This window comes from Geotrypetes seraphini, chromosome 1 (assembly GCF_902459505.1).
Source record: "Geotrypetes seraphini chromosome 1, aGeoSer1.1, whole genome shotgun sequence".
NCBI classification, from domain to species: Eukaryota; Metazoa; Chordata; class Amphibia; order Gymnophiona; family Dermophiidae; genus Geotrypetes; species Geotrypetes seraphini.
The window spans coordinates 344,189,639-344,215,665 of NC_047084.1; the positions used below are offsets into that span (position 1 = coordinate 344,189,639).

Here is a 26,027-nt window from a genome sequence, read left to right on the forward strand (position 1 = left end):
GCATAACCAGTCGTTCTGCTCGAGGAGAGGGTAGAGAGAAGCAAGGGTCAGCATGCAAAATCTCTCCTTGACCAGGAACTTGTTGAGGATCCTGAGGTCCAGAATTGGACGCAGATCGCCCGTCTTCTTCGGAACAAGGAAGTGCCGGGAGTAAAACCCCCGGTTGTGTTGGTCCACATGGACCAGCTCGACGGCCCAAAGCCGGAGCAAAGCCTGAGCTTCCTGAAGAAGAAGGACGGTCTGGGTCAAGTTGGAAGGATACTCTTTTGGAGGGTGGTCCAGGGGGACCCGATGGAACTGAAGAGAATATCCTTCCCTGATGATGGTAAGGGCCCAAAGGTCGGTGGTGATAGCCGTCCATCGATGATAAAAATGATGGAGGCGACCCCCCAATGGGAAAAACAGGGGATGGCAGAACAGAGAGTCAAAAAGGCTGAGGAGCCTTAGGGACAGCAGAAGGCTGAGGTTTTTGCTGAGCCTTCTGTGGAGGCTGTCTCTTCGCTGGTTGTCTCGCAGCAGGAGCCTGCCTGGGTGCTTAGCGCTGCTGATAGATCAAGGGCGGTCGAGAAGGACGAGACTGCGCAGGCTTAGGCTTGGGACGAAGAATGGATTGAAAGGATTTTTCATGGTCCGACAGCTTCTTCGTCACGGTTTCAATAGATTCGTCAAATAAATCTGCACCCGCACAGGGGACGTTGACAAGCCTGTCCTGGAGGTTCGGGTCCATGTCAATGGTCTGAAGCAAGGCCAAACGACGCATGGCCATGGTAGATCATTTTGACAGGGTCATTTTAAAAGTAGCTCGCAAGCCCAAAAAGTGTAGGCACCCCTGCTTTAGACACAGCAGATAAATCCAGAGACTAGTGGGATGGCACACATCTACCAGCAGGTGGAGATAGAGAACTGATTTGCAGGTTTATATCTTGGATGGAGTCCCTCTTGCCAGTATCGCTTAATGTCCAAGCCTTCAGACAATGCAGTTGCAACCTAGCAAACTTCTTTCTCATAAGTAAAATAAATCCTGACCCCCCAACTATGAGACAGCACCTGCGAGAAAAGATCCATGAACAATACTGATCGGATGGGGCTCTGGATTCATCTGCTGCGTCTAAAGGAAAGAAAATTAACAGGTAGGACATAAATTTTCCTTCCTTAACATTGTCAGCAGATGAATCCAGAGACTAGTGGGATGTAGCAAAGCAACCTCAACTCGGGTGGGACGAACATGCCATCTCTGCAAGCACCGAAGCACCTAAGGATGCCTCCATGCGCTCTGCCACATCCATGCGGTAATGCTTAGAAAACGTGTTGGAAGACAACCAAGTGGCCGCCCTACAAATCTCTTCCAGGGAAAACCCCCTAGACTCCGCCCAAGATGTAGCCACCGCTCTTGTCGAATGAGCATGTAGAGCCTCCGGCACCTGCTTACCAGCCAACAAATAAGTGGAAGAAATAGCCTCTCAGACCCAACGACCACTGAGGCCTTGGAAGCCGCAAAACCCTTTCTAGGACCTGAAAAGAGCACAAAGAGGTGATTCGAACACCAAAAATCATTAGTAACCTGAAGCTAGTGCAAGAGCATTCTCCTTACATTGAGCAAACGCAAGGCAGGAAACCTTGACCCCCAATCCTCTTCCTGAAAGGACGGTAGAAAGAGGACCTGACTGACATGAAAAGGAGACACTACTATCGGAACAAAAGAAGGAACTGTCCGAATCGAAACACCAGCCTCTGAAAAACTTAAGAACGGATCCCTGCAGGATAAAGCCTGCAACTTCGACACCCGCCTGGCCGAAGCCAGTGCTACCAGAAAAAAAATCGCATTAAATGTTAACATCCTTGAGTGTCGCGGTATCCAAAGGCTTGAAAGATGCCCCTTGTAAATCTCTAAGGACCACCTTCAGACTCCAATCCGGACAGGGCCTGCGCAAAGGAGGCCTAATGCAGTTAACCCCCTTAAGGAACGGTACCACATCAGGGTGAGACCCTGTGGACAAATCTGACACCTTCCCTCTGTAACAGGCAATAGCCGCTACCTGTACCCGAATGGAATTGTAGGCCAACCCTTTAGCAACCCCTTCTTGCAGGAAGGAAAGAATCTGAGACAGGGAAGCCTGAAAAGGAAGAAACTCTAATTGAATGCACCAAGCTTCAAACACCCACCAGATCCTAGCATAAGTCATAGAGGTAGACTTCTTATTTGCCTGCAGTAGAGATAACCTGCTCGGAATACCCCCTACGCTGCAGCCTCAACTGTTCAATACCCAGACCGCAAGACCACAGCGGAAGGGAGCATCCCCCTGAACCTACTCCTGTGCGATGCAGACGGGTGTCCCCCGCCACCGAAGCGGAGTGACCGGTAACCACCTCCCTGAGGAGTCTAACCTGAGGGCTGCGGACAGCCCTGAAATACCCACCCTGCTGCGCCAGAGCCGCAAGCTGGATGAAGCAATTCGCGCCCTTCACCATCCGGAAAGGTAAACCACTCGACAGGCGCTGTAGGGCCCTTGGAGGACCGAAGGCCTACCCTACTTCCCGAGCCTGCTCCCCGTGCTCGTTGGGGAGTGGGGGAACTTACCGCAAGGGAATGAAAGGACCTACCACCTTGAGTCCCCACCTCCTGGTGAACCAAATGACCCACTGGTGGGCCCTCAAAACCCTGGAATAGAGCCCCGGGCCCTTCTGACTGCAAGGAACCAGAACCCCTGGCCCTATGGCTCACAATCTCCTATCCGGCCCTGTCCACAGGGATGCTCAGAAAGAATCTGTGCCTGGAAAAAAGCATTCTTAACCGTAACCTTCGTGCTCTATACCACAGTTCTTCAACCGCTGGTCCGCAGAAAATTCCTGCCGGTCCGCGCAGGGCTGCCGAGATCGATGCCATTAAATTTCCTGCCCCGGAAATCTTCTGTTCCTCCCAGCCTCGGGCGATCAAGACAGGCTGCCGACATCGGGCATTCCCTCTGTGAGTCTCGCCTATGCGGAAACAGGAAGTTGGAACAAAATAGGCGGGAATCAGAGAGGGAAGGTCCCGACGTCGGCAGCCTGTCTTGATCACTGCCCCTGCCAAGTCGCCAAAGAGGGCCGCGGGGAAACTGCAAGTAGAAGGGAGATGGTCAGCGTGTGTGTGTGTGTGTGTGGGGGGGGGGGGGGGTCAGCATGTGGATTGGGACCATCAGCAGCGTCTTTGCTGAGAGTCTGCCCACATGCAGGATGCGGCGGGTAGGGGCCCTGGCAGGGCCTGCGGTGCAAAGCTGTTTTTGCCGGCTTGGGGGGTCGCGAATGTGCAGGGCACAGCAGAAGTAAGATCATGGGGAGCCTTCAACAGTGGCTGTCTCCTCTCCTAGCAGCTCTGTACTTACCAGGGCAGTGATTCACTTTGGCAACTTCCCCTTTCCTCAGAGGCGGCAACGGACCCAAGGTTGCTTAAGGAAATCACTGCTGCAGGCAAGTACTGAGAGCTGCTGGAAGGAGAGGAAGCCACTATTGGAGGCTGGGAAGCTCCTGGATAAAGGGAGAGCTGCTACTGCACCTGGAGGGAGGTAGAAAGAGAGATGCTGCTGGGAGGGGAAGAGGAAAGGGAGAAGGAAAAAAGGAAGGAAACAGCTGGCAGGGAGATTAGAGGAGGGAAAGGGATCAGGGTGGAATGGAGAGATCAGATGAGGGAAGGGAGAGAGACAGGAATGAGAAAGTAGAGAGAGATTGATGCTGGAAAGGGGGTCAGCAGAGAAATGAGAGAGAGATAAAGATGCTAGATCTGGTGTAGGAGAGATAAAAATGAAGAAAGCAGTGAAGCTGGAATGAATGATGTAAAAAGGAGAGAGGAGGCACAGGCTAGATGGAAAGGGAAGAGGGGCATAGAAAGAAGTCAGATACATATGGAAGATGGAGCGGGCAGATGCTGGAAGGAAAAGAGTGAAAAGAAGAAACCACAAAAGGTAGAAAAAAAATCATTTTTTTTCTATTTTGTCATTACAATATATCAGATTTGAAATATATATCCTGCTAGAGACATAACTGGGGACTGCAAAGCCTAACACTATTCCTGTCATGTGTGACTGCAGTATTCTGTTAGCATGATATTTCTGTGTAGCATTCTGTAATAATTTGGCTTGTTCAGTTTTCTTGATAGTAGAGGGGATATATGTGAAGGGGAGGGGAGACAGGGGTTTTGTTGGTCCTTGCTCTGAATATTTATAAAATGACAATTGTACAGAATATGTGGGTTCTTTTTATACTTTAATAAAATACGTTCAATATAAAATCATAACTGAGGTTTGTGCAGATGGGATCAGATGGTTTGTGGGGACCGAGCTTGCGGAGACGGGGCGGAAATGTGTTTTTTAATTTCGGTCTTAGTAATTTGCCGGTCCACAAAATAATTATTTTATTTCTGCCGGTCCACGGGTGTAAAAAGGTTGAAAAACACTGCTCTATACAGAAGACCTCCGTGCCCTACGTAATCTTGGCCCATTCCGCCAGCAATGAGACCAGCCGCCACCCTCCACCCATTCACCTGGCGGAAGGAGCCAAAACCCCGTCATTGTGGAGGGTGTGAGGACTGAGGAGGATCTACCCTCAAGGCCGAGGGTTTGGCAGGGCGAAAAGGTTGCCACTGAATAACCCTGGACCTGGCACTATATGCTGCTGAATAGGAGGCTCTATATGCTGATTTCCCCGGGCTATACCTCCTGGTATCCTGAAAACGCAGCCTAGATGAGGGAAACTGAGGTGCTCCTCTGGACCTATTTTCTGCCAACCTCTGAGACTTAAATCTCCAAAATCTTTCACCAATTTTTCCAGATCCTCAGTAACCTGACCCTAAAGGAAAGACATACCAGGCGTAATTTGAAGGCGGCATCCGCTGCCCAATGCCACAGCCATAGGTGCCTCCTAGATACTACAGCCAGAGCCATCTGCCTAGCTGAAGCCCTAATCATTATCATATAAGGCATCAGTCAGATACGCCAGCCCTGACTTCACATCAGGAAAGTCTGGGGGCAGAACCCCACCAGATTCAACAACCCCATCAGTAAATAGCTGGATCCATTGAAGACAGACCTATGCCGCATAAGAACTAAACACAGTTGCATGAAGAGTCAGGGCTGCCACATCAAATGAAGACCTTAAAGAAGACTCAATCTTCCTATCCTGAGGGTCCCTCAGAGTTATACCTCCCTTGATCGGTAAAGTAGTTTTCATAGTGACTGCTGCCACCAAGGCATCCGCTTTAGGAAGTTTAAACCTATCCTGCTCCTCTAAAGCCACAGGACACAACAAATGCAAAGCCCTTGTCACCTTGAGGCCTGTCTCTGGCGTAGTCCATTGCTCAGAAATCAACTCCTGCTTGGCCTCATGCACAGGAAAGGTCTTAGGCGGCCGCCTAGTGCCCGCCATAAGAGGATTGGGCACCGCCCCCCTTCTGTATCCGGCAGGGAAATGTGCAGACAGTCCATAGCTTTTGAAATAAAGGCCGCCAGTTCCTCCCTATGGAACAGGCGCAATGCTGAGGGTTCATCCCCACCAGCCTCCTCCACATCCATGTCCTGCACCCCGGCCTCCCCCCCCCCCGCCCCCCTCCGGGACCGAACAGAGGTTGAGGGAAATCCGGGTAGGCAAAGTCCTCAGCCTCAGGCACCCTACGCCTCTTGGCTCTCTTATGACCAAACTGTGGCTGTAACACTGCCCCCTGGGCTAGGTCTCCCTCAGAGACCTCTGTCCGCGCTTGCCTTCTGCTGCGAAAAAATCTTGTGCAGCAGAAGCACTAATTCCGGCAAGAGACTACCTAAGGCCGCAAGCCCTTACGGTGCCGCCACTCCTGGCGCCAGCACTTCATCTGCCGCCGCAGCTGAGGTGCACGGCCACACCTCCAAAGCAGTGAGGGTGGGGAAGGGACCTGGGAGGGCCTAGGTGTTGCCCCCAAAATCAGAAATGTAATCTGCCGACACCCCTAAACTCAACTGGAGCCAAAGCAGCAGGAGAAAATAGCCTTCCACACAGGAGCCCTCAGAGATCCAGGAACTATCGGAACAGCAACCATCCAACCTGCTGGAGATAGAGCGTACTGACTGGCAAGAGGGACTGCATCCAAGATATACACCTGCGAATCAGTTCTCTATCTCCACCTGCTGGCAGATGTGTGCTATCTCACTAGTCTCTAGATTCATCTGCTGACGACGCTAAGGAAGCAGCGATCCAACTTTGACAGACTCTATAGCCATAGTGGATCCTTCCAAGTCCGGAAATTCTGGCAGGAAGTCAAATGGAATATACTGCTCAAAATCAGCCAACTTCTGAATTAGCTTTTTGAGATAAAAGGACATACAGAAGTTGAAATGAGAACTCTGATGTTCAACATAAAGATTTGGTAAAGCTGGCATCTAAACATATCCTGCGATTTGCTGGACTACTCGATCACAGTCTGAATAAGTCGGGGTTTCAGGGAGACTGCAAAACTGGAGATTATGGTGGCAGCTTCAGTTTTCTAGATCTTTAATTTTATTCTGTATCAGTGTGGTGTCCACCCAGATCTCCAATAATTGCTTATCAACAGTTTCCATCATATCAGCATGATTGTCTAGCCGTTGTTCAACGTCTTCAATGCAAGTACCCAACTTGGAGCTTGGTCCCCAAAGAAGTCAGTTCCACTTGGACCGCCTTCAAGTCAGTTTGTATTTCTTTCATCCACATATAAATGTCTTTAGTGGTTCCTCTAGAAGAGTATTTGAGGCATCATCTGCCTGAAATATTTCCGGAGAGGGTGAGTCACAGTGCAAGAGTAGTGCAGGCAGTGAAGTTGTAGACCCTGCGCATTTTCCCGCTCAGTGGGCTGCATGCTATTGGGCTGCATGCTGCTTGTGTAGGCAAACCCCGAAAGATCAACCACTGGGGCTATTTTATTATATCAGCAGGAAGTTGTCTTTTCCAGGTACTATATTGTGCAACTAGTGCACGAGATATGCTGGTGAAGGCTGAGTAATTTAATAATATTGCCAAAGGCAGCCAAGAGTTTTGCACTGATGCAGCCATTTTGGTTGATGATGTCAACATGTCCCCTGTCCTCTCAAGATAGCTTTATACTCTTATCACAATACTAATTTATAACATTTCTATCTCACTCTCCCGATTGCTAACCTGGGCAGTTTACAAAAAAACTCATTAAAGAGCAGATATTTTAAAATAAGTTAATACATAAGAAAAAAAAGATAAAAACAGATTCAACAAACTAATAAAAATGAACATTGTAGATTTGCATATGATGTAGATGCATGCAACTCTATTTCTTGCATATTTGTTAGGATTATTCCTGAAATCCTCATTTATCTGGAGTCCCCTAATGCAGGTCGATCCAATCTCCAAGAACCAGATTATTGTACATATTCTGAAAAACCAGACTATGAACTCATAGATATTACCACTGTATGTATGTAAGCATTCAACAAATTCTACAAAAAATACAGCCATGCCTCCTGTGACCTCAACCATTGCCCCTCATATCTCCTTACCACCTCTAGTGTAAAGTTCCGCACCACAACTCTACAATGGATCCAATTCACGCTCACAGAGGGCACATTCCCTGACAACCTCAGCGAAATCGTCATCACCCCAATCCAAAAAGATCCAAAGGCACCACAAAACCTCCCAGCTAACTATAGACCTATAGCCTCAATTCCGCTATATGTCAAAATTATAGAAGGCCTAGTAGCCAAACTCCTCACCAATTACATAGAGAACCACAACCTACTCCACCCCATGCAATCAGGATTCAGAACAAACTTCAGCACAGAGACATTACTAGGCTCCCTCATGGATACCGTCAGACAACAACTTAGTACAGGAAAAAAAATGCTACTCATACAACTGGACCTATCGGCGGCATTCGACCTAGTAGACCACAACATCCTTCTACAGATCTTAGATGCAATAGGCATCTCAGATAAAGTATACACCTGGTTCGAAGGATTCCTAAAACTCAGAACCTACAGTGTAAAATCAAACAAAGAAAAATCAGAATCCTGGTCAAACCCATGCGGCGTACCACAAGGATCTCCACTATCCCCCACCCTCTTCAATCTATACACTGCCTCTCTAGGAACTCATCTGGATAATATAGGCATAACATCCTATAGCTATGCGGATGACATCACCATCCTCATCCCATACGATCATTCCAAACCAACCATGACAGACGAACTTCACCAAACACTGGAAGCAGTCACAACCTGGATGGAAAATCACAAACTTAAACTCAACCAAGACAAAACCAAATTCATCCTCCTAGAAAACGACAAGATCCAAACCACAACCATACTAGACATAAACGCAACCAAATATCCCATCCAAACAAACATAAAACTACTAGGCATGACCATAGACAGATGCTGCACAATGCAACCGCAAATAAACAAAACAACTCAAAAATCATTCGCAATCATGAGAAACCTGAGACAAGTCCGAAAATTCTTTGAAAGTACACAATTCCTACTTATAGTACAATCCCTGATACTAGGCATATTGGACTACTGTAACATACTATTCCTCCCATGTCCAGCAAATACGATAAGACAACTCCAAACAATCCAAAATACAGCCTTAAGACTCGCCTATTCACTGAGAAAACACGACCACATCACTGAGGCCTTCATCAACTCACACTGGCTCCCAATCCAAGAAAGAATCCAATTCAAATTCTACTGCATATTATATAAAACCCTACACGGAGACAGCCCATCATACCTGAACAATCGCCTCATCCAAGCAACCAACACCAGACACAGAAAAACGCACTCCCCATTCATACCCCCCCCATCCAAAGAAGTAAAAAGAACAAAACAATATGACGGCCTCCTAGCCACACAGGCTGCAAGACTAGACAACCAGATATCCAACCTTCTGATGACAACCCCAGACTATAAGACGTTCAGAAAAGAAATAAAAACCACACTTTTCAAGAAATTCCTAAAACAGCAATAACAACACGACCTCTAAAAGCCCTCAAGATCTACATCTTACCTATCTAGCTATTCATTATAATTCATGCAATTCTGTAATTCTGTAATTCTGTAATTCTCTAACTCTGTAATTCTGTAATTCTTTAATTCATTGTAATCCTGTCCTTAAACTAACCTTTTGTAATCCGCCTTGAACCGCAAGGTAATGGCGGAATAGAAATCCCGAATGTAATGTAATGTAATGTAATATTCACCGAGAATCCCCTGAAAACTAAATTCCAAAAACATCCACATAAAAAGTAGATGTTTATTTGCTTAAAGTGATCATATGAAGCCCGACCTGTTTGGTCATATTGGCTGCATCAGGGGTAAGCAAAGAATAAACAGATCCTTTGAGTGCAAGGAAAACAAATTATGTGTATATAGTTAAGTGTTTGAACTGCTACCTGAGATGAGATGTTTTCTGTTCATACCAACAAATAGTATACATGAAAACAAGGAAAGTAGTGGAGACAAAAACAGAATAAGAATCCAAAGCAAGAAGCCAGGCTCCAAAAGGACAAGAGGTATGAGAACTTATAAACCTGCATGTCCTGTAGCAAAAAAAAAAAAAATAATTATCCGTTATTCATGGCTTTATTTAGTCCATAATTCACATGTGCACAAACAAAACCCCTACCTGTGAGATGAGGAGAACGTGGCACAAGACTTCATATCTAAGGAGGGGTCTGCCAAATCCAGTTCAAATATTTCTAGAGAGGCACTTGTACTGAAAGTAGCATCTAATTGTTGAGCAGACGTACCTGTTCACAATACATAAAAAAAGAGAACTAAACTCCTGCAAAGTATTTACACACAGAGGTATGATAGTACATTCAAACCTTAAACATAAGAAACCATTTGTTCTGTAAAAAACTAAAAAGCGATTAAGTTCTTATCTTACTAATATCTTTTCCAGTAAAATTGATGTCATGATAAACGCTAGGGTATTCTCCCCATGCTTGTGAGCCCTGCAGAAGAAATCCACTCCAGTTTTTCAGTTCCTCCTCCTTCACCAAAGATTTCTGCTGCCCCCTTCAGTTTGTACCAAAGCAGGCGATAAGTATATATAAAAGCACATGAGAAGGAGGGGTATGGGGAGATTCCCCAACACTTCTGTTCTGCTCTGAAAAGTACAACAAAATGTTAACATGGAAATTGAACAATTAAGACATTGGCAAAGCATACTATCAGAAACCTCAAACAGTCCTCCAATATTTCATAACAAATTATTAATTTTCATACCCTTGAGGTCTGACCGACATCCAGAATTTCAGTTTGGACTCAAACTTTCTGCCTCAATGGAACTGTCCTCAAATGCTGAAATCTTTGGGCTTCCAGTCGGACTGATGTCTGACTAAACCTCTACTCCCATGGACTCACAGATGTGAAAAGAAGGGAGGTGAAATGCAGCCGGCACCTTGCAGGGCCCTGCTGAGCCCTTTGTAGATGCCTAACAGCCTGCACTCAAGCCCCTGCAAACAAGTAGGTGAATAGTTTCTAGGGGTTCAGACTCTTGAGCTCCAAAAAGTCTCTGCAGGCTGACCAACAAGTTACCACAGAGGGATTGGCCTGTCAGCTGCAGACCTCCAGTCTGCTTCTCCTCCATGCAGGCAGAACTTTCCCTCCACAAACACTGAAAAAAAAATATACGGAGCAGATCAAAAAGACTCCTTCCAGCTCACATTCAGAAGGAAAAACTGAAGGGGGGGGGGTTTGAGTCCTTTGATGAAGGAAGAAAAATTGAAAAACTGGAGTGGATTCCTTGGATTCCTTTTGCATGGCTCGCAAGCACAGGAAGAATACCCTAGTGTTCAGCATGACACTCCTATTGAACTGGAAGGAAAAATTATGTCTCATCTGATAATTTTCTTTCCTTTAGGCACAGAAGATGAATACAGAGATATGGTTTGTGCACATCTATCAGTAGATGGAGATAAAGAGTACTGAACTGAAATCTTGGTGGCCCCAATAGAGACTAACCCCCTCTTCTAATGGCCCCGAAGCCCATAGAGATATAAAAGGCTTCGCATAGCTTTGTAAAACAGGCCCCCTCTCAGAAAATATATATACTATGAAAGATTTGTGAGAGCAGGGTTTTGCTTCACTGTGAAATGTTAGAATAGAAATTTGCTGTAGAATCATATGTTTATAGATTCATTCCTCTGTGCTCTGATAAGAAAAGTCCCTGTTAGAACTATTTGTTTATGAAATACACTGCTCGGACATTTGCAGAAACCTTGAAGCTAAAGAGGACTGAGGTTATTAGTTATTAAGCAGTGTAGAAAGAGACAGAGAATTAAGATTTGCCTTGAGGATCAGAGGCCTTTAGAAATTTAGATACAGAGAACTAAGAAAGGACACAACCTTTAGATGCAGAATACTATATGCAGGATCAAATATGCTTAATTATGTAATGTACTAGTGATGGCTTTTACACAACATCAACACCTATGTTTTGGTTTTGTCCTATATTGTAATGGGTTCTTGTTGACATGAAAATGGCCTGATAGATGGCAATGAGAATTAATGACATATTGTATTAGGTGACATATTGTGTCAGATGATATGTTGATTGATAGCTACTTGTGCAATTTTGATCTGGATTCTAATAAAAAGGCACAAGGCTTGCAGAGAATTGGGAGACAGGCCTGAGAATTCAGTTGCCTTTAAATTGACCAGATCCTGCCTCTAGAAAGCCTTTGTGAATTTTACAATAAACATTATGTGTCTGTGTGAAGTTTTACCTCCCTTAGCTCTTCAGATAAGAAATAAGGACTCTCAGTCGTTTGTGTTGCTGTGGGGATCACGGAACTGACACTTTCTTATAGGATGGCAAGTCTCCTGGTCCTTCAATATTGCTCTTCACAAAGCAGTAGGAGATATGGAGGCTGAATTTTTTTTTTTTACCATAACCTCCAACAGAAGAAAACTTGTGCAGAACAGCACCACAAAATACTGACACCGAATGAGAAATTACATAGCTTCAGACAAGACCAGCACAATTTACAACCAGGATGGGACCCTGGATTCATCTGCTGTGCCTAAAGGAAAGAAAATTATCTTCCTAGACACCAGCAGCAGATGATTTCAGAGACTAGTGGGATGTAGAAAATCAGTCCTCAATTAGGAAGGAAAACAGCTATTGCACCTGAGAGCACCAAAGCCCCAAAAGCTGCCTCCGACTGCGCTTACCAAATCTATCCGGTAGTGCTTTGTAAACATATGCATCAAAGACCATACATGAACTTTTTATGCCATGTGTCCCAACAGTCACATTAACTATCGTGCTGTGATGGTTTGGAAAGCAGAGACATGTTTGTAAAGATGAAGTAAAATGTCTAGTCTCTGCTGAGGCAGGTAAGCACGAGTCTTAATTGTATCCAGATGAGCCCCTATGAATTCCAGATTCTGCATTGGTTGGAGATGGGACTTTTGGTAATTGACTGCAAATCCCAGGAGTTCCAAGAGACGTATTGTTGAGTTGGTGCCCGATTAGACTGCTTGAGGGGATGACGCTTTTATCAACCAGTCATCCAAATAGGGGAATACGTGAAAGCCGTAAGAATGGAGTGTTGCAGCCACTACAACAAAACACTTTGTGAACATTCTGGGTTCTGACACTAGGCCCAAAGTACTCTGTATTGAAGGTAATGCTGGCCTATTCGAAATCGCATGTATTGCTTATGGGCTTGCACAATGGGGATGTGTGTGTATGCTTCCTTGTGCTCCAGAGAGCAAAGCCAGTCATTCTTTTCTAGGAGGGGATACAAGGTAGTAAAACCCAATTGAGGGGAAAAAAAAAATCGATTTGATTTGGCCTATTGAATTGATTTTTTATTCGATTTTCCCGCCCAATCAGACATTTTTTTTTTTTTCCAAACATCCTGGCAGGTTTATTCTGTAGTCTTTCCACCAACCCCACCCCACTTTGCACTCTCCAACCCCACACCGGTGAGGTGTAAACAAAAATACTTTTCCTCTCTCTGTTAGATCCTAACTCACATTCTCTGTCTAACACCTGATCTGGCAGGATACACATTTCAAATCTGACATATTGTAATCACAAAATAGAAAATAAAATATTTTTTTCTACCTTCTACTGCCATATCTAACATTTGTTTCTTTCCCACTGTCTACCATCTCTCTCTCCCCCTACCTTATGCCCTGGGCCAAACTTTTCTATTCCCCTCAATTATCATGTGCAACATTTCTTTCGCTCTCCCTATGCACCATTTCTCCTTGTCCTCCACCCTATGCACAATTTCTCCCTCTCTCTTCTCCATGCATATCTTCCTCCCCTCCACCATATGCAGGATTTCTCCCTCTCATCCCTTTCTACCTCTTCCCCTCCTCCACCACAATTCTTCCTCTCTCCCATGTGCAGCATTGTTCTTCCCCTCCCACCCATCCCCCTGTTCAGCTGCTTTCCATCCCTCCCTCCCATTCCCTGCCGTACAGCAGCACCCCACCAATTCTCCAATAGTGAGACCTGACATACTTCTGAGGCCTCATAAAGCAGCATGAGTGGTGGTGCTCTGAAAGGACTGCTTGTCGGCCTGCCCCACTAGGGCTTCTCTCTGCTGTGTCACTGATGACATCATCACTGATGCAGCAGAGGGAAGGCCCCAGCGGGGCAGGTCATGCAGCAGCCCGTTCAGAGCACCACCACTGCTGCTTTAGGAAGCCTCAGAAATATGGCAGGTGTCACCGTGTGGGGTAGGGGGTGTTGGTTGCTGAATCGGTGAGTCAGATTTTCTCGGACAACAAATCAATTCGAATAGATTTACTGAAATGAGTCGGCCAATCAGTGAATCAGGAGGCACTAATACAAGATTCCTAGGGAGAACATGCGGAATTTCTCCTTCACTAAGTATTTATTGAGAGCATGGAGGTCGAGAATTGGTCATAGATTTCCCATCTTCTTCGGTATGAGGAAGTACTTGGAGTAAAACCCATGATCCTTCTGTTGAGGGGGGTACTGTTTCAATTGCGTTGAGTTGCAGAAGGGCTGAGAGTTCCTGCAGGAGAGAAGTCTGCCAGGAATTGATAGAGAACTCTCTTGTTGGATTGTTTAGAGAGATTTCCTACAGATGCAGAGCATACCCTTCTTTCATCACATGCAAAATCCAAGTGTCGGTGGTGATCAGAGTCCAGCGTTGATGGGGAGGAGGTTGAAGAACTCTCTAGAAGCATGTCAAAAAGACTGAGTCAACTTCTGATGTGTAGGAGCCTGAGATTTCTGAGAACATTGGTTTCTATAGTGCTTTTGAGCCGGAGTTCTGGAAGACATTGGTGGTAGAGTATAGTGCTGTTTAAAAGATGTACTTGACTGTCTACGATTGTAGTAACGTCTAGGAGCCTGCAGTTTCGGCGACTTAGAGGCTGAAAAAGTAGTCATACTTTGCTCATGCCTGGTGATCATTTGAATGTCTTCTTCAATCACCAAATAGTTTGTCTCCTAAACAAGGGAATATTTGTGAGATGGTCTTGGACATTGGGGTCCAAGTCTAATACACAAAGCAATGCTCGCAGCCACATTGCAACAGATAAGGCTGATGCATGTGAAGTTATGGCAAAGGCATCAAAGACTAGTTTGTTAAAAATTACTGTTCCTTGATGTTTTTTACTATCCTGTACACCGCCTTGAACCAAAAGGCTAATGCGATATATAAATAAACATTTATGTTATGTTATCTTGCCATGAACTTTTTAGTCTCAAGGAGATCATTGGTCTGTTGAAAATTAGCAAGTTGGTCTCCAGGAATGAACTGTTTGAAGTGAGACAGATGCTGATCCAATTGTTTGAGATTGAAAGTCATATAGAAACTGTAATTGAGGATGCGGTTACTGAGCACTGTATTTTGGAATAGCCTACAGCCAAACCTGTCCAAAGTATGACCCTCCCTACCTGGAGGAGTACCAGCATATGTCCTGGAGCTAGATGATTTCTTTAAAGCAGACTCCACCAGGAGAGAGTGATGCTGCAATTGAGGCTTATCAAAGCTAGGGCAGGACTGCACCCTATAAAGGGAATCTAATTGTCTTGGAGCTACTGGAATAAGTAGAAGAGTCTCTCAGTTTTTAAACATGGCAACTTGCATGAGATTATGCAATGGGAGTTTCAAACAGTCTTTAGGGACTTGTTCAAGATCCAGGGCATCGAAAAGTTTAGCTCTTGGTCCAGATTCAAGACTACATTCCGACAGGAAGAGCTTGACCCACTTGTCTAATGAACTTGGTAAAGGAAAGGCTTTCTAGGGGTGACCTACATCTAGGTGGATAGATCAGAATCAAATTCTTCTATGCTTGGAGATTTAGTATATCTATTTCTAGTACTACTACTACTATGGTGCCGATGAGAACGTCAAGAAGAGCTCCTATGTTTCCTTTGATGACGGCCCAACATTAAGAAGGAGGTGCTCCGACATCGGGACCTGGATTTGTATTGAGGAGACTTAGATTTAGTACCATGTGGCCTTATAGAGCCTTGCTTGGGCGGTACCGGAGGAAGAGGTGCCGCTGAAAAGATAAGTGTTGTATTAGCTTTTACTAACAACAGATATTGGAGAACAGATAAATTGAAGATTTGAAATTATCAAAATGAAGATTTGAAATTTTTTTTAAAACAAATTTTATTAATACATATTACATACATAAATAAAAATATGGGATTGATGACGACTGCTACCACGATGGGTTATGCTATCCTACTGGCATTCTGAAGATCCTAGTTACGTGTGAATTTTCTTGGGAAGAGTGTATATATTGGGATGGAAATGAGGCAGTTGGAAATGTTGGAGAGTGTCTATGAAGTTAGCATTGTTCTTAGTTTCAATACATTGTATCTAGCCTGAGAATTGCCATTTTCTTTTATATTAAGACACAGTTTCAACATTTAAAAAAAAAAAATGCAGCCCATTATATCATGACCTTTGAGAAAAAGGAGAGAAACTAAGTATCAAAAGGGAGATTTTCAAAAGATTCAGGCACTTAACTTAGGGTTCCTTTTACTAAGCAGCACAAGAGCATTTTACTGTGGGCCGGTGAAGTAAATGCGCTAAAGCTCATTGAATTCCTATAAGCATCGAAGCATTTACTTCGCCAGCCGTGGTAAAATAATGCTCTTACGCTGCTTAGTGAAACCCAGTGTTAAGTACCAACATCTATCTATAAAAATTCTCTCATCCCAACCAAGACTTTTCTCAAAAGTGGGTAAAGACAGTTCAAGAAAAACAACTTAGAATGTCAGCTCTCCAAAGTTTAGGAGCATTTTCAACTAGGAAGACTTGCTTCAGATGCCTGAAAATTTAGGAACTACCTCAGGTGTTCATCTTTCTTTGAAAATTGACCAACAATTTCAGCATTTTGAAATGTCTCAACACATATCATTCCCCAAGACCCAACCTGCATATTTGCTGGGTGAGTTTTTTGTCAACAGCCCCAGATTATACTCCTTAAATGCTCTGCTTTGAGGGGTGAGAATGCAAAGAAGTGGTGGTAATATTTTTAAAATGATTTAAAATAAAAATAGAGCAAAGCAGAAATTTTAAAGTAGATTTGCCGATGATATGAGAAACAATGATGCCCAGCGCCACATCTCACCTGTGGCCAAGTAAATGGGATGATGGTGAGCAGGACTCCATGCCTGCATAGCAGTGCGCTCTATCTCCTTCAACTTCATCCTTCAAAAGAAAAAAAGGGTTCATGAATTATAACAAAGACGATACTATTCAATCACATTATAAAGGCCCACAAGAGAAATGAGCTTGACACCATCTTTTGGAAAAGCAATGTTACTTACCGTAACAGTTGTTATCCAGGGACAGCAGGCAGCTATTCTCACTAGTGGGTGATGTCATCTGACAGAGCCCCGATACGGACGTCTCACAAGCATATTTTGCTTGAAGAAACTCAGAAGTTTCGAGATGCCCGCACCGCGCATGCGCCAGTGCCTTCCCGCCCGATGCTCCGGGCGTGTCTCCTCAGTTCAGGTAGCTAGCAGAGAAGCCAACCCAGGGGAGGTGGGTGGGACGTGAGATAGCTGCCTGCTGTCCCTGGATAACAACTGTTACGGTAAGTAACATTGCTTTATCCCAGGACAAGCAGGCAGGTATTCTCACTAGTGGGTGACCTCCAAGCTAACCCCAATGGGATGGTGGGAGAGTTGGCAACTTAGGAGAATAAATTTTGTAATACTGTTTGGCCAAACTGTCCATCCCGTCTGGAGAAAGTATCCAGACAATAATGAGAGGTGAATGTGTGAACAGAGGACCAAGTGGCAGCCTTACAAATCTCCTCAATCGGTGTCGATCTGAGGAAGGCTACAGAGGCTGCCATTGCTCTGACCTTATGGGCTGTGACCTTACAGGGAAGGGGTAATCCAGCCTGGGCATAGCAGAAAGAGATACAAGCCGCCATCCAGTTGGAGATGGTGTGCTTCGATACAGGTTGTCCCAACTTGTTTGGATCAAAGGAGACGAAAAGTTGAGGAGCAGTTCTGTGTGGTTTGGTGCGATCCAGGTAGAAAGCCAAAGCACGTTTACAGTCCAGAGTGTGAAGAGCTGATTCTCCAGGATGACAATGAGGCTTTGGAAAAAACACAGGAAGCACTATGGATTGGTTGAGATGAAATTCAGAGACCACTTTAGGCAGGAATTTCGGATGGGTGCGAAGGACCACCTTGTCATGATGAAATACTGTGAAAGGTGGATCCGCTACTAAGGCCTGAAGCTCACTGACCCTGCGAGCAGAAGTGAGGGCCACTAGAAAAACCACTTTCCAGGTGAGAAACTTAAGTGGAGCCTTGTTGAGAGGCTCAAAAGGAGGTTTCATAAGCTGAGAAAGGACAACATTGAGAACCCAAACCACTGGAGGAGGTTTGAGAGGAGGATTGACATGGAAAAGTCCTTTCATAAATCTGGAAACCACAGGATGAGCAGAGAGAGGCTTCCCTTGTAGAGGCTGATGGAAAGCCGCAATAGCACTCAGGTGGACTCATATAGATGTAGTCTTGAGACCAGACTGAGACAGGTGTAGAAGATAGTCAAGTACAGAGGATAGGGAGGCTCGCTGAGGCTCCTTGGAATTGGAAACACACCAGGAAGAAAATCTAGTCCATTTCTGGGAGTAGCATTGACGAGTAGCAGGCTTCCTGGAAGCCTCCAAGACATCCCTCACCGCCTGGGAAAACTGGTGAGGAGTTACGTTGAGAGGAACCAAGCTGTCAGGTGGAGAGACTGCAGGTTGGGATGAAGCAGTGATCCTTGATATTGAGTAAGTAGTGACGGAAACACTGGAAGAAGGACCGGCTCCCTGCTGCTGAGTTGAAGCAGAAGGGAGAACCAAGGTTGCCTGGGCCACCGAGGAGCTATCAGAATCATGGTGGCCTGGTCGGATTTCAATTTGACCAGAGTCTTTTGAATGAGAGGAAATGGAGGAAACGCATATAGAAAGCGAGTCCCCCAATCCAGCAGAAAGGCATCTGCCTCGAGGCGATGAGGAGTGTAGATCCTGGAGCAAAACTGAGGCAGTTTGAAGTTGTGGGGAGCCGCAAAGAGGTCTATCTGAGGCGTCCCCCATTGTGCAACGATCTGATGAAGGGGGTTGGAATGAAGAGTCCATTCGTGAAGCTGGAGGAGACGACTCAAGTTGTCTGCCAAGACATTGTCCTTCCCCTGAATGTAGACAGCTTTGAGGAAGGGGTTGTGGCGAACCGCCCAATCCCAGACTCTGAGAGCTTCCTGGCAGAGGGAGGACGAGCCCATGCCCCCTTGCTTGTTTACATAATACATGGCGACCTGGTTGTCTGTGCGAATGAGGACCACCATGTCGTGAAGCAGATGTTGAAAAGCCTGCAGAGCATAGAGGATGGCTCTGAGCTCCAGAAGATTGATTTGATGGAGTCAGTTCGCACTGGTCCAGAATCCCTGAGTGCAAAGCCCATCCAGATGAGCCCCCCAGGCATAGGTCGAGGAATCGGTTGTGAGAACCTTCTGGTGGGGAGGAGTGTGAAACAGCAAACCTCTGGATAGATTCGAAGAGGTCATCCACCAAAGTAGAGACTGCCGAAGAGCAGGAGTGACTATGATGTGTCGAGTCAACGGGTCCGAAACCTGAGTCCATTGAGAAGCCAGGGTCCACTGAGGAATTTTGAGATGGAGTCTGGCAAATGGCGTCACATGAACTGTAGAGGCCATGTGGCCCAGGAGGACCATCATGTGTCTCGCTGAGATGGACTGGCGAGAAGACACAGACTGGCAAAGATGAAGAAGAGCATCCAGGCGCTGAGGAGGAAGGTATGCTCGAAGTTGAATGGTGTCCAGGACTGCCCCGATGAAGGGAAGAGACTGGGTAGGCTGTAGATGAGATTTGGGAAAGTTGATCTCGAAGCCTAAACTTTGTAGGAAGCAAATTGTAGCCAGGGTCGCCACAATGACCTCTGGAGCTGAGGGGGCCTTGATGAGCCAGTCATCGAGGTATGGAAACACCTGAAGACCCCTGTTCCGGAGTGCAGTGGCCACCACCACCAGACACTTCGTGAAGACTCTGGGAGACGAGGACAGGCCGAATGGAAGCACTCGATACTGCAGATGCAGATGTCCCACCCAAAATCTGAGGAACTTGCGGGAGGCCGGATGAATGGGAATGTGAGTGTAGGCCTCCTTGAGATCCAGAGAGCATAACCAGTCGTTCTGCTCGAGGAGGGGGCAGAGAGAAGCAAGGGTCAGCATGCAAAACCTCTCCTTGACCAAAAACTTGTTGAGGACCCGAAGGTCCAGAATGGGTCGCAGATCGCCCGTCTTCTTCGGGACGAGGAAGTACCGGGAGTAAAAACCCCGGTTGTGCTGGTCCACCGGGACCGGCTCGACGGCCCGAAGCCGGAGCAAAGCTTGAGCTTCCTGAAGAAGGAGGGCAGTCTGTGTCAAGTTGGAAGGATACTCTCTTGGAGGGTGGTCCGGAGGGACCCGATGGAATTGAAGAGAGTATCCTTCTCTTACGATGGAAAGGACCCAGAGGTCGGTGGTAATAGCCTCCCATCGATGATAAAAATGGTGGAGGCGACCCCCGATAGGAAAAACAGGGGGATGCAGAACGAGGTCGGTTATGCTCCCTGGGACGGAGTCAAAAAGGCTGAGTAGCCTTGGGTGTAGCCGGCGTTTGAGGTTTCTGTTGAGCCTTCTGAGGCGGCTGCCTCTTCGCTGGTTGTCTCGCAGCCGGAGCCTGCCTCGGAGTGTAACGCCGCTGATATATCAAGAGCGGTCTAGAAGGTAGAGACTGTTGAGGCTTGGGCTTAGGCCGAAGGATAGATTGAAAAGACTTTTCGTGGTCAGAAAGCTTCTTCGTCACCGTCTCGATGGACTCGTCAAACAGATCCGCTCCCGCACAAGGCACATTGGCAAGCCTGTCCTGGAGGTTCGGGTCCATGTCAATTGTCCGAAGCCATGCCAACCGACGCATGGCCACGGAACATGCAGCAGCACGTGCCGAGAGCTCAAAGGCATCGTACGAGGATTGCATAAGCTGGAGGCGAAGCTGGGAAAGCGAGGCTACCACTTCCTCGAATTCAAATCGAGCCTGAGAATCGATGTAGGGAGTAAATTTTCGAAGTACAGGCAAGAAGAACTCCAGATAAGATGCAAAGTAGAAATTATAATTAAGAACTCGGGAAGCCATCATCGAGTTCTGGTAGATTCTCCTCCCAAACTTATCCATCGTCCTGCCCTCGCGACCTGGTGGCACAGAGGCATACACTTGGGAGGGATGAGATCGCTTGAGGGAGGATTCGACCAGCAGGGATTGGTGAGAGAGTTGAGAGCCCTCGAACCCCTTGTGATGGACTGTGCGGTATCGTGCATCCAATTTGCCCGAGACTGCAGGAATAGAATAAGGCATCTCAAAACATCTCATAAATGTCTGATCCAGCAATTTATGGAGAGGCAGTCGAAGAGATTCGGCAGGAGGGTGAGGCAAGTGCATGGTGTCGAGGTACTCTTTAGAATATCGAGACCCAGTGTCCAAAGTAACATCCAAGTCATCAGCTATTTGTCTGAGAAAAGAAGAAAAAGACAACTGGTCCGCCAGTACAGGTCTCCGAGAGGGACTGGACGAAGTTGAGGCCTCAGGATCCAGAGAGACTTGGGATCGACAGGGAGAAAAAGAGGTAGACGGTTCCTCGTACTCCGGTCCCTCCGGGGTAGACAGGTCAGAGGAAGAGTACCCCAGGCGTGGCAGCTTCTTCTGTGGCGAAACCTCAGAATGGCGCGAGGAGTGCCGTGATGAATGCCTGGACCGATGCCCCTCATGGTGCCTGGAGGGAGAGCGAGAATGACGATACTTCGCATGGTCCCCCGAAGCTTCCAGCGAGTGAATTGGACTCGAAGCTGTAGAGCGAAGAGGCTGAATGGTCGACGCTTCACACGACGCAGCCCAGGCCTGGTATGGGGTGCGGAAGAACTCTTCCTGAGACTTGCTATTCCCAGGGCTTCAATTACCCACATGAGGATTCCCGCCCTGTTGGCGTGCAGGCGTGATGGGCTCCAAAGGAGGCATGTCGCTGAAGGAAGCCCACCTCGAGGGACCGGCCACCCTACGTCGCTCCTCCTCGCTAAGTAGTGAGATCGATCGGCGAGGAGGAGGAGGAGGGGGCGGTCCACCCCCCGGAATCGGGACCGGGAGGTCACCCTGGATGGAGGCAATTAACCTGGGTCCCATCGTTTGCATGAGCTCGACAAACTGAGCCTCCAAGAGGGACCGTAGCGAAGCCGATATGGAGGGATCCGCACCGAAAGGGGGTCCTCCAGCACGGTCTTCGCGCTCCTTCGTGGTCGAGTGCTTCTGCTTGGAAGCTTTCGGCACCTTAATGACCACGGGAGGAATAGTGGAAGGCAGTACCTGAGCCGAGGAGGCGGGGACAGGCACCGGCGCCAAACTCGAGGCCGAAGCCAGAGTGAACGAAGCCGGCTTCAGAAGGCCCGGAGTAGCAGGAGTAGTCGCTGGCTTCACATGGACAGGCGAAGCGGCCGATGAAGTCGAAGCCGAAGGTTCCGTAGCAGCTTCTACTAGAGAGGGTTCAGAGAAGAGCGACACGTCTGATAAAAAAAGATAGAAAACCTTTCATACGCTGAGAGATTAGAAAAACTGGGACTCTTTTCCCTGGAGCAGAGGAGACTTAGAGGGGATATGATAGAGACTTACAAGATCATGAAAGGCATAGAGAGAGTAGAGAGGGACAGATTTTTCAAACTTTCGAATAATAAAAGAACAAGAGGGCACTCGGAAAGGTTGAAAGGGGACAGATTCAAAACGAATGCTAGGAAGTTCTTCTTTACCCAACGTGTGGTGGACACCTGGAATGCGCTTCCAGAGGATGTAATAGGGCAGAGTACAGTACTGGGGTTCAAGAAAGGATTGGACAATTTCCTGCTGGAAAAGGGGATAGAGGGATATAGATAGAGGATTACTGCACAGGTCCTGGACCTGTTGGGCCACCGCGTGTGTGGACTGCTGGGCACGATGGACCTCTGGTCTGACCCAGCGGAGGCACTGCTTATGTTCTTATGTTCCATCTTGAACATCGACTCCCACAGCAGACAGCGCCGCTTAAACGCCCGCGCTGTAAGAGTGGAACAAGGCTGGCACGATTTCGGGAAATGTTCTGGACCAAGACACTGCAGGCAGCGTCGATGCGGGTCCGTCAGCGAAATCGCGCGCTGGCACTTGCTACACTTTTTAAAACCGGTGATTGGCCGGGACATAGGCCGAAAAAGCTCCGCCGCGAGATCGAAGGCGCGGGGCCTGAGCCACGTGGCCGATCCGGCCGCCTCGCTGGAAGAAAAATTTTTTTTTTTTTTTAACCCTTTCAGGACCAAGGGACATATTTGTCCCATAACTTTAAAATCCTATAAATTTTGATTGGGATAGTCTACAGTTCTAAATTTGATATGTACGGATTCCATATGAAGCTGCCTTTATGTAAACAAACTGGTTCCGACATTCATTCATTAGCGTCGTTGCCAGATTGACGAGAAGATTCACTTGCCACACTGTCCATAAGCCAGAAGTGTGATTTTTTTTAAAAAAAATAATGATATTTCACAAAAAAAATCAACTTTTTGGCATCTGCAAGCCCTTTTTACCATAAAAATGTCATCAAAACCACAAAAATTGGCCTACGATCCTTATGGTCCTGAAAGGGTTAAAGAACAAAAACAAAGAAAAGACACGATAAAGAGTAAAATAAACCCAAAATCGCGGCAATTAGAAGGCAAAAACGGGAATTCAGTCAGTGCAGAATTGAAGTAAAACTTCTCAGCTCCGCGGAAAGAAAAGAACTGAGGAGACACGCCCGGAGCATCGAGCGGGAAGGCACTGGCGCATGTGCGGTGCGGGCATCTCGAAACTTCTGAGTTTCTTCAAGCAAAATATGCTTGTGAGACGTCCGTATCGGGGCTCTGTCGGATGACATCACCCACTAGTGAGAATAGCTGCCTGCTTGTCCTGGGATAATCATATATATAACACAATATATCATATATATAACACAGATATTGGAGGAGTGAGGGGGGAGAGGAAGATCCAAGATGGCCACAAAACAAATATGCTAAAAAGTGGAGCACCTGAACTTAGAGGCTCCTTTTACAAAGGTGCGCTAGCATTTTTAGTGCACATACCGGATTTAGCTGAAAAACTACCACCTGCTCAAGAGGATGCGGTAGCTTCTAAAAAACTGGGACCCCTTTTACAAAGCCACAGTAGTGATCCTCCCACAGCAAATGCACTAAAGCCTATAAGAATTGAATGGGCTTTGGCAATTTGCTATGAGAGAATTGCTACCGTGGCTTTGAAAAAGGGGCCCCAATTTTTTAGAAGCTAAATTACATATTTTTTTCCAGATGTGTCTAGAAACATACTACTATTATTTATTATTTCTATAGCGCTGAAAGGCGTACGCAACGCTGTACATTTTAACATACAATAGACAGTCCCTGCTCATAAGAGCTTACAATCTAATTTAGACAGGACATTTCAGAGTTGGGGAGGTTATAGTGGATATCTGACAGCAGATATCCACTATAACCAGAGTTCCAGATATCCAGAGTTGGGGGGAGATTGTAGTGGGTATAGGTATAGTGGGTATAAGCATCCAAAAAAGGAGGAAGCAGTTCCTGGCTTTGCAGCAAGAAACATCCCAATTGGGTGTAAAATTTCTTCTAAGGTTTCTTTGCAACTATTCTCTCCAATTTGAGGGTGTTTACCTTTTTTTAGTGTAAATCATATTTTTATTCTTGAATCGTACAAAACCACAAACAGCATGCCAACATGAACAGCCGCCAAAAACAATTAAACAGTAGGAACAGGTTTCCATTTTCATCCCCGAACCCACCCTACCAAAGGGTGTTCACTTTTTATGAGCTGGTACAATTGCAAACCTTTCTAAGATCTAGGAGTGTGTTATCAGGCAATAGCCATGTTAGCTAATTATGGATATATTAATATGTCCAGCCTTTATTCTGCTTCATTCTTATACAATATTCTCTTTCATTTTCTCCAAGTTTTCAAGTTTTATTATAATTTATTATATCGCCTATAGTAACTTCTAGGCGGTTTACAATAAAATTATAAAAAATGGAAAACAAACATTAAGACGTACAGGATGGACAAACAGACAGAACACTGCTTGTGTCATATACATCTGATTATACATTTGATTACAAGGGGTTAGGGGGTCACGTGATGGCTGGTTCCTGAGCGGACGTCTGTGTGCTCTGCTCCGCACTATTTACCTGACTTCCCCAGTTTTGTGCATCGGGAACCCCAAGTTTTACCTCGCAAATATCAGCATCTTCTTGTTTCTGGTGCTTACCTGTTCCCTGGTGATTTTCAGTGCACTCTCTCGTCTGTTGAGAGTGTAATGCCAGTAAGAACACCGCAGCCTGGGAAAGATAAGGAGGCATTATCTCATGCTAAGATGGCGACGACCCAGCGGTAAACCAGACGGCGGAATCAGAAAAGTTTTAACAGGTGTCAATGCGGCATATGTCTCAGCTCCTAGATGACGAGCTTGCAAAGTTGTACACTTCGATGGAGGATGTGAAAAGCGCGTTGGCAGGACAGACCTCCCAGATCCAGTGGCGGAAATGGTTCGGCTGTTAATGGATTGGGTGGATGAGGAAAATAGGAGCTGTCGTAAGAACATCCGGATCACTGTAGAGGTGAAGGAAACGATCAGAGACAAGAAAATTTTGTTTAAAGAATGGAAAAGGTCAAGAATGGACGAAAACTGGAATAAGCACAAACAACAAGGAGGCAAAAATCTTCAAGCCGTTTTTTCGCTATATTAAGGGGAAATGACCCGCGAAGGAAGCAGTGGGGACGTTGGATGACCACGGAATAAAGGGAGTGCTAAAGGAGGACAAAGCAATCGCCGACAAACTGAACACATTTCTTGCATCTGTATTTACCGAAGAGGATATACACAGCATACCGGAACCCATCAGGCTATAAGCTGGAAACAAAGACAGGAAACTGACAGGGTTGACGGTCAGTCTAGAAGAGGTATGCAGGCAGATCGATAGGCTTAAGAGCGATAAATCCCCAGGACAGGATGGCATCCAACAAAGGGTCATCAAGGAACTGAAAGGGACTATAGCTGAAGTGCTTCAACTAATAGGCAATCTGTCGATAAAATCAGTAAAGATTCCGGAAGACTGGAAGGTGGCGAATGTTACGCTGATTTTCAAAAAAGGTTCTAGGGGAGATCCAGGAAACTATAGACCGGTGAGTCTGACCTTGGTACCGGGAAAGATGGTAGAGGTGCTGATAAAGGACCGCATCATTGATCACCTTGACAGACACAGTCTGATGAGGACTAGCCAACACAGTTTCAGCAAAGGAAGATCTTGTTTGACGAACTTGTTGCACTTCTTTAAGGGAGTATATAGGCAGATAGACAAGGGCGACCCGGTCGACATTATATAACTGGATTCTCAGAAGGCGTTCGACAAGGTTCCACATAAACGACTACTTCAGAAAATT

At 46.3% G+C, this 26,027-nt stretch overlaps 1 protein-coding gene across 8 annotated transcripts in view; it reads right to left on the reverse strand.

The window, feature by feature from the left end:
* Positions 1–26,027, reverse strand: part of SEC31A (SEC31 homolog A, COPII coat complex component) — a 240,037-nt gene that overhangs the window by 203,159 nt on the left and 10,851 nt on the right. For all 8 annotated transcript variants that reach the window (XR_004541033.1, XR_004541032.1, XM_033962592.1 and 5 more), the window contains exons 2-3: positions 16,596–16,675; positions 9,631–9,754 (exon numbers count right to left, since the gene is read on the reverse strand). Coding sequence is in view for 6 of the 8 variants with exons in the window: in XM_033962592.1 (XP_033818483.1) it covers positions 9,631–9,754; positions 16,596–16,674 (203 nt within the window). In the remaining 2 variants the exon portion in view is untranslated. The remainder of the gene's footprint in view (positions 1–9,630; positions 9,755–16,595; positions 16,676–26,027) is intronic.